Raw genomic sequence first — 8,111 nt, 5'->3', positions numbered from 1 at the left:
ATTTCACCGCGCCTGCGCGTGCTGCATGTGTCACATGACGCACTTGTTATGATCTATGGTGCGTTTAACTGCGCCCCGTAACATTGAACATTTTATTTTTTTCATTTAAAGCAGTTGAATTACCACAACAGAAAAGAGAAAATATGAAATGCAGCACCAAATAAAACTTAAGAGGAAATACAAAAATACTCGAATACAGATTACAAGAACTCACATAAACACACTATAATGTACCGTTTGAAAATCTGTCTTTAACAATAGGCCTATAAAACATTTGAGTCGCGCGCTCTGGCCTCTGTCCATCCGCGGGGGCGTGCTTCTTCTGGGTGAAGGTTGATGGGGTGCACTTCTGTGTTTTTTTAATTCTGACTTTTAAGTCTGAATTCTGAGAAAATATGTCAGAATTCTGGGAAATCTTTAACGTGTGGCCACTCTTCCTTACTTAGTATACAAACAATAATACGATAAAAAAAATAATAACAAGAAGAAGCTCACAAACTAAACAATCCAGGAAAAAGTAAACATGAATTACATTTCATGACGTTTCCTCTAAAAGGGTTACAGGGTTAAAAGGGTTTATTCCCAGGCTGGGCCTCATGTTGGCAGAGCTGAGTACTGCTACAGTGACAGGTGAATTCCACACCTGGGGAATGTGGATGGAGTACTTCCTTGTAGCAACAGGGTGGAGACTGCTCAGGAGGCCTGCTTCACTCACACTCACTTCCTGTTGGAGTGTGAAGTCTGCGAGGCACAGCTGGACACTGACTGAACTCTCACAAGACATTCAATCAGGACAGAGAGGTAAGCCGTGTGAATGGAGGGTCTTTGAAATTTCTCAGATAAACTATGGAGCTGATAGTAACTGAGGTGAAAACATGTGCAGGGTCTGGGTCAGGTACAAGGAAGTACTCCAGTTAAATATACAGAATGTAACTGATGACATCACTGCTGTACAGGTTTCTCTCTTTTCTATCCTATTCTGTTTTTTATGTATTTGTTTGTGTTGTTAATATTTGTAAGTCTCTGTATTACATGTATCTAATCTGAACTTCAATTCAAGAGAATCAATGTAAATAATAAAGGGATAGGCTACATATATTTATTTAAGTGGAACTGAAAAGTCTTTTATTTAACATATCTGTCACTTAAGTCCAACATTTCACTCACTAGGCTACAAATAAAAACACAGACGTGGAACCCGTTTTATCTTCCACAGTTCAGGGGCCTCATTTATAAAACTTTGCGTAGGATTCACGTGGGAAGGTGGCGTGTGTAGGACTAAGCAAATAAATACGCACACAAATATTCCGATTTATAAAACACTGCTACGCCGTTTTCCCTTTATAAATCACAATCAACTCGAAATGCGGCGCAGCTTTTGCGGGCTTCACGTAACGCCCATATTTGCCTATAAATAGTCAAAGAAACGCCCCGTATTAATATTCATTTAGACTGACTGAATGAAGAAGATCGCAGGGAATGACGGCAGAACAGCTAAAAAAGACATTTCACACCGTGTCAGATTTTGGTTCTTTTAGGAAGGTGGAGACAAATCATATTGTTAGGTGGATGCAGTTTGAACCAGAGTAGCAGCATGAAGGTCGCATCGTCACCAAAATAAATAAATAAATAAGTGGTCCGAAAAAAGTTAATGACAAAATACACATAACCTTCCTCAGGCAGTGTGTCAGTGTGTTTGTGCCGGGGACAGGAGACACACCGCAGACGCTGGTGAACTATCAACAGGAGGGCGGGGGGAGCCTCGCTGCGGGGAAGCAGTGTGTGTGTGTACCTGTCGGCACAACTTACATGATGCCGAATTTAACATACACATTTAAATAATTGGTTTAAACGGCATAATAATAAGGACGATCGTCCGTTCTGTGATTCTCCAGAACACACATGTTATGATATTAGGGTCATGCAGAGTGAGATGAGATCGCTGTCCCTTTAAAGGGGACCTATCATGCAAAATGCACTTTTGTACGTCTTTTATACATGTGTCCCCGGTGTTCCAGGGAACTCACCAAGTGTCAGAAAACACAACCCTCTATTTTCCTCCATACCCAAATCTCTAAAAAAGGGGCTGCAAGGATCTGATAAAAACTGATCCAGATTTGAACACTTTACTGACGTCAGTAAAGTGGCGCTACGGCTATTGGGCCAACTCTCCACCTATCAGGGGAATGTGGGGTTGGGCCACGGCCGGCCATTGCCGCTCGAAAGCGCTGGAGACGCTGTATATGCCAGGCCTGTAAGTGGCGCTGTAGTCTGACACAAAAGCAGCGAAGAAGACTTTTCGCGCATAGTTACCATGGTTACCCTTCTGTTTATTCGCCGCTGTGGCTTTTTTTCTCCCTCCCGAGGCAAGCGTTTGCTCCCGCTGCTTTAATTCAATGCAATCCCTCCCAGTCGAGGCAAGCACTGTAATTATCTCCGGTTAGTCCACCAGCAGATGACAAACACCCACCTCTCCGCCTCTTCCAAGGAACGAGGGGACCGTGCGGCAGAGTTTCAGTTAGGTTTTCTTTCGCCGGTCAAGATGTCCGTTAAAGTTTAAATCTTCCGGACAAAATTAGAAAAGTGCCGGTCAAAGGTCTTCTTTGTTATTTATTGAGCTATAAAACAAATGAATAACGACTCTATATAATAATAGGCTATAATAAAACACGGAAGACGGAGATCTATTTTTCTCCCCCTCTTCTGACAGCCCAGCAGCTGTTCAGAGCGCGCTCCCCTCTCCTGCAGGGGGGCGTGGTCAGCTGCAGCTCACAGAATCAGCCCCGTGCAAAAACAGTGCTGGAGAACAGCACATAGAGCGAAATGAGGCATGGCTTAAAATCATGATCTGTTTGGTATTTTGAAAACAGAAACGTATAAATATACCTTATATAGGTATGGCCCTACAATATATAATTTAAATATAGCATGATAGGTCCACTTTAAGAGAGAGAGAGAGAGAGAGAGAGAGGGGGGTGTGTGTGTGTGTGTGTGTGTGTGTGTGTGTGTGTGTGTGTGTGTGTGTGTGTGTGTGTGTGTGTGTGTGTGTGTGTGTGTGTGTGTGTGTGTGTGTGTGTGTGTGTGTGTGTGTGTGTGTGTGTGTGTGTGTGTGTGTGTGTGTGTGTGTGTGTGTGTGTGTGTGTGTGTGTGTGTGTGTGTGTGTGTGTGTGTGTGTGTGTGTGTGGTGTGTGTGTGTGTGTGTGTGTGTGTGTGTGTGTGTGTGTGTGTGTGTGTGTGTGTGTGTGTGTGTCAGTGAGGGAGCGTGTGTATTTTTCTGGAAGTGAAACGAGGCAGCAGAAAAACAGAGGTCTGTGATGTATTTTGTGAAACAGAAGAACAGCTAAATAAATGCAACGGCCTCCCAAGAAGAGCTCGCCTCTCTCCAGTCATTTCAGCTAAAGTGGGTTATTGAACCTGAAGCTTGTTGCTTCTGCCCTCCTCGACTACGGTCTGGGAGCCGACAGGAAAGTTCAACACCCAGATGGCCAGACCGCCCCTTTTGTAGCATATTATTTCAATGAGAGATGAGCAGATCGCCACTGGGCTTTCAACTAAAGACACAGCCACGCAAAAACTGCGGCATTTTTACAACTGCTTATGGGTACTGCAATTTGTGCTTTCCTCCGTGGTGAAACGATCAGCCCTGCACCACGGAGGAAAGCGGCAGAAAGTCACCTGGAGTTAAACAGAGCGGGGCTGCGTTGCGTGCATGGCTTCCTTCTGCAGGTAACGGGGAGACGCGCCCTGGCGGCGGTCTCGTTCAGGATCCGAAAATACAATTTAAATATTTTGCACACTTATTCCACTTATTCCTAGTGTGCCACTGGTTACGGTGCCAATGCTGGCACGCGTGCCAGGGGTTGCCGATCTCTGGTATAAACCATGCTCGTATCTACAACCTATAGAAATGCAAAACGGCGTCAGTTTAGACGTAATTCTGTCCTCCTGCTTACCGCATCATTTATGAGAATACATGTCATAACATTAACACAACATATTCGAGGTGGTATTCAATTATTTCTCCAAGTTATGTTTTTGTGTGCACTGAGGAGTCGCAAACAGGCGTTTGTTTAATCATTTTAAGATTGGCTTTAATCCATTTGTGAAAATGAATTCTTCATATTTGATAAATGAGAGGTAACATTTTATTTATGGTATTATTTCCACATATTTCTCTCCATTCTTCCTTCTGCCAACGGTGTCGCAGTTCCTCGCCTCTCCCGTTTGTGTGCTTAGTGCATACGCATGGGTCAGAGTTTGCGTGGAGGACCGCACATTTTCCCATCAAGTTTGTTTTTTATAAATTGCAAACATTGCTTAGAAACTGGCGTACGCCATCTTTTGAGCGTACGCACCGTTTATAAATGAGGCCCCAGAGCACAAAGCAGTGTGTGTGTGTTTGTGTGTGTCCTGTGTGTGTGTGTAACCTGTGACCTGTGTGTGTGTGTACCCTGTGACCTCCTCCAGATGCTGTACACGGAGCTGCTGCGGCTGTGGGACGGGGCGGTGCAGAGGGCCGACTCTCAGGACTGGGTGGGGGCTCTGTCCCAGCTGCAGCAGATCAGCGAGCCCACCTCCCGCACGCTGTTCAACACAGCCTCGGCCCAACTGATGCTGGGGCAGCTGCACCTGGCCCTGAAGGTGCATGTTCACACTAAACTTCAAAGTGGTTCCAACTGTCTGTCACTATTTGGCTATTTTATTATACACAGTGTTGTACATCTACTCAAGTACTGTACTTAAGTATAAACTTTCTTTTATTGATTTATTCACAAGGTAAAATTACACACAAACAAATATTACATTTCAGAGAGAACAGTGCCTGTACGGAGACGATCTACATAGTTATCAAATATTGCTTGGTTTTTTTGACTCCTTTTGTTATGTACCTTAACCATTTTTCCCAGCCCTTAAGAAGTGTATCTTCCATTACTTTCAACTTGTATGTGATTTTCTCCATTATTAGGATATCACCAATAATATGAACCCATTGTCTATAGCTTGGTGTTTCTGGCCTTTAGCCAGTTTTTAGTGATAGCCTTCTTTCCAGCAGCTAGGAGGATCTTGATCAGGTATTGATCTCCGACATGTACAGATCCTTCCATATGTCCCAGGTATAATATCAAACAGGTTTGAGGGATTCTATAGCCTAATACCTTGCATATAACTTGCAGTGTACACAGTCCCAGAAAGGTTGCATTTTACTGCAGCTCCAAAACACATGTGCATGGTGAGGTTCCTGATGTTTACAAAGTCTCCAGCATGATTGTTGAGTGTTTGTTTGTTTACTAGTGATTTTCTCTCCATCCGTGTGACTGTGTAGTGGTCTGGTGCATTTTCCACATATCATACCACATCTCATCTGAGATCCTTTCGTTGAGTTATTTTTCCCATTTCGTTTTTACATCGAGTGTTGAATCTTTTTTGGCTTCCATCGAGCACGAATACAGGGTTGACACAACTTTGGGAACATCATCATGGTAAACTCGTGCAATAATCTTTACAATAGGTTGTATGTCATCTTCATTTTTCTTAACCTTTTTTGTATAGTAGTCCCTCATTTGCATATATCTGAATAAGTCTTTGTTCTCTAGGTCAAAGAGGTTTTTCAGGTCTTGAAAGCTTCTCATTTCTCCCTTCTGGATAACCGTGCATATGGCTGTTAAACCCTTTTCTGTCCATTGCTTGAATCTACAGTCATAGCTTCCTGGTTTGAATCCTTTGTCCTAGGCTATCCAGTCTAATAGTCAAAGTTCCCTTCCCAATTTCAATTGTTCAATAATAGAATACCATTTTTCTAGTGTAAATGTTGTTATTGGGTCTAGGTCTCCCTTTTTTTTAATATGGGGAGGCATTTCTCTTTGCCCTATGAGTGGTTGAATTGGGGACTCATATGTAAGTATTTCGATGTCTTTCCAGCGGGCTATATAGTCGGAGTTGCACCAGTAAATGAGAGGACGTAGTTGTGCTGCATGATAATATTCCTTTAGGTTTGGAAGTGCCAGTTCCCCTTTTTCTTTAGGCAATTGCAGTGTGGTATATCTTATCCTAGGTCTTTTACCCCCCCATATGAATCTTGATATAAGCTTATCCCAACTTTGGAACTGAATCTGCAGTATATTTATCGGCAAGGATTGAAATAAATACAACAAGCGTGGTAGAATATTCATTTTCACTGTGTTTATCCTGTCAATAAAACTCATCGGGTAAGTTGACCATATTTCGAAATCTTTCCTTATATCTTTGTCAATACATTCATAGTTGCTTTGGTGCAGATTTGCTACATTTTTGGTTATGTTTATTCCTAAGTATTTAATTGATTAGCTTCCCAGTTTAAATTGAATTATTTTAGTTTTTGATGTGGAGAGCAGTTAAACATAAGGATTTGAGTTTTAGATATGTTTAATTTGTATCCTGAATATTAGCTTTATAAAGGAGCTTACTGGATCTTTCAGCATGATCATGACGTCGTCTGCGAAAAGGCTAATAACATGTTTTTGTTGACTAATTTCTATTCCTGCTATTGCACTTTCCTGTCTGATCATTTGGGCTAATGGTTCCATATATAGAGCAAACAGGGTAGGGCTGAGACAGCAGCCCTGTCTAGTTCCTCTTTCCAATGTAAATCTGTCTGTTAGTGAGCCATTCACTTTAACTCGAGCTGTTGGTTTGTTATAAATAGACTTGATGCATTTAATAGTTTTATTACTGAATCCAAATTTCTCTAATGTTAGATATAACAATTCCCAATTGACCCTGTCAAATGCTTTTTCCGCATCGAGACTAATCAGTGCTGCTGGTATTTGATTTGTTTGTATTCTATGTATGATGTGTAACGTTCTTCTGATATTATCATGCGTCTGTCTACCTGAAACAAAGCCTGTTTGGTCCTCATCTATGAGGTCTGGTACTATTGTTTGTAGCCTGTTTGATAGTATTGTAGTGTAGAGCTTGTAATCAACATTAAGAATTGAGATTGGTCTATCATTTTGGCAAAATTCTTTATCTTTTAGTGGGTTGGGGATAACTGTAATAATTGCTTCTTTCCATGAGGGGAGAGTATCCTCTTTTGACATGATCCAATTAAAGGTACCTAGTAGCAGTGGAGACAGTTATTTTTCTAGTTTTTTGTACCACTCCGATGGGAATCCATCACTACCTGGAGCTTTGTTTGTTTTCAGTTTTCCGATTGCCTTATGGATTTCATCTATAGTTATCTTTGCTGTTATACGTTCATTTTGAACTTTACCTATAGAGGGCAGATCCAGTGAGTCTAGGAATGACTTTGTACACATATGACTTGTTGTTGACGTTTACATGTAAAGATCTTTGTAATAATCTCTACAAATAATTTCAATTTCTTTGGGTTCATATTTAGGTTGATTTGTTTTAGGGTCATGTAGTTTGTTGACTGTGATTGCTGCCTGTTTGATTGCTTTCGTAATCGTCTTGCCAACAACTTTGTAGCTTTGGGGCCTAATTCATAATAATTTTGTTTAAGATATCTTGCTTTTATCTCCATGTCCTGATGTAGTAAGTTGTTAATTTGGTTTCTCACCTCTTTGATTTTGTGCGTATGGCTTGCGTTGGAGCAGTATCCTCGCGGTGTAGTCGTGGTCGAAATATATCCTATTGTCTCCGAGTTTGACAGTTTTCTTTTCCCAAGCCCTCTTCAAGACCATCTCTTTTACATTGAACTGCAGAAAGTTCAGGATGATCGACCTCAGAGGTTGTCCCGATTTTGGTTTCGGTGCCAGGGCTCTGTGGGCTCGTTGAATCTGGAGATCTGTTTCTATTGACAGCTCGTCCCGCAGCCATTTATCCACAAAAATCGCCACCGTGTCACTTTTCAGCTCTGCATCTTCTGGTATGCCGTATATTCTCAAATTGTTCCGTCTGGATCTCGATTCCAAATCATCCAGCTTTTCAGTCATAAACTTGTGTTCTTTTATTATTTCCTGCATATCGCTTTTTGCCTCGGTACTCCAGAGCTCAAACTCCTCCGTGCGATTCTTAACGGCGTCTATTTTATCATTTTGCTGTCCAACTTCTGTGTGTATTTTGACCAGTTTCTGGTTAATGTCTTCTTTGAATTCTGCCAGCTCGTTTTT

At 41.8% G+C, this 8,111-nt stretch overlaps 1 protein-coding gene across 1 annotated transcript in view; it reads left to right on the top strand.

Moving 5' to 3' along the window:
• The first annotated feature begins 603 nt into the window (after positions 1-603).
• LOC117473036 (NADPH oxidase activator 1-like) overlaps positions 604-8,111 on the top strand; it is a 28,793-nt gene continuing 21,285 nt past the window's right edge. Inside the window, exons 1-2 of the mRNA XM_034118508.1 lie at positions 604-801; positions 4,468-4,641. Coding sequence (XP_033974399.1) covers positions 4,468-4,641 — 174 coding nt within the window. The 5' untranslated portion in view covers positions 604-801. The remainder of the gene's footprint in view (positions 802-4,467; positions 4,642-8,111) is intronic.

This window comes from Trematomus bernacchii, unplaced genomic scaffold, assembly GCF_902827165.1.
Source record: "Trematomus bernacchii unplaced genomic scaffold, fTreBer1.1, whole genome shotgun sequence".
In the NCBI taxonomy this organism is placed as follows: Eukaryota; Metazoa; Chordata; class Actinopteri; order Perciformes; family Nototheniidae; genus Trematomus; species Trematomus bernacchii.
The sequence above is the reverse complement of the archived record's forward strand: the minus strand, read 5'-3'. Positions and strand labels throughout refer to the sequence as shown.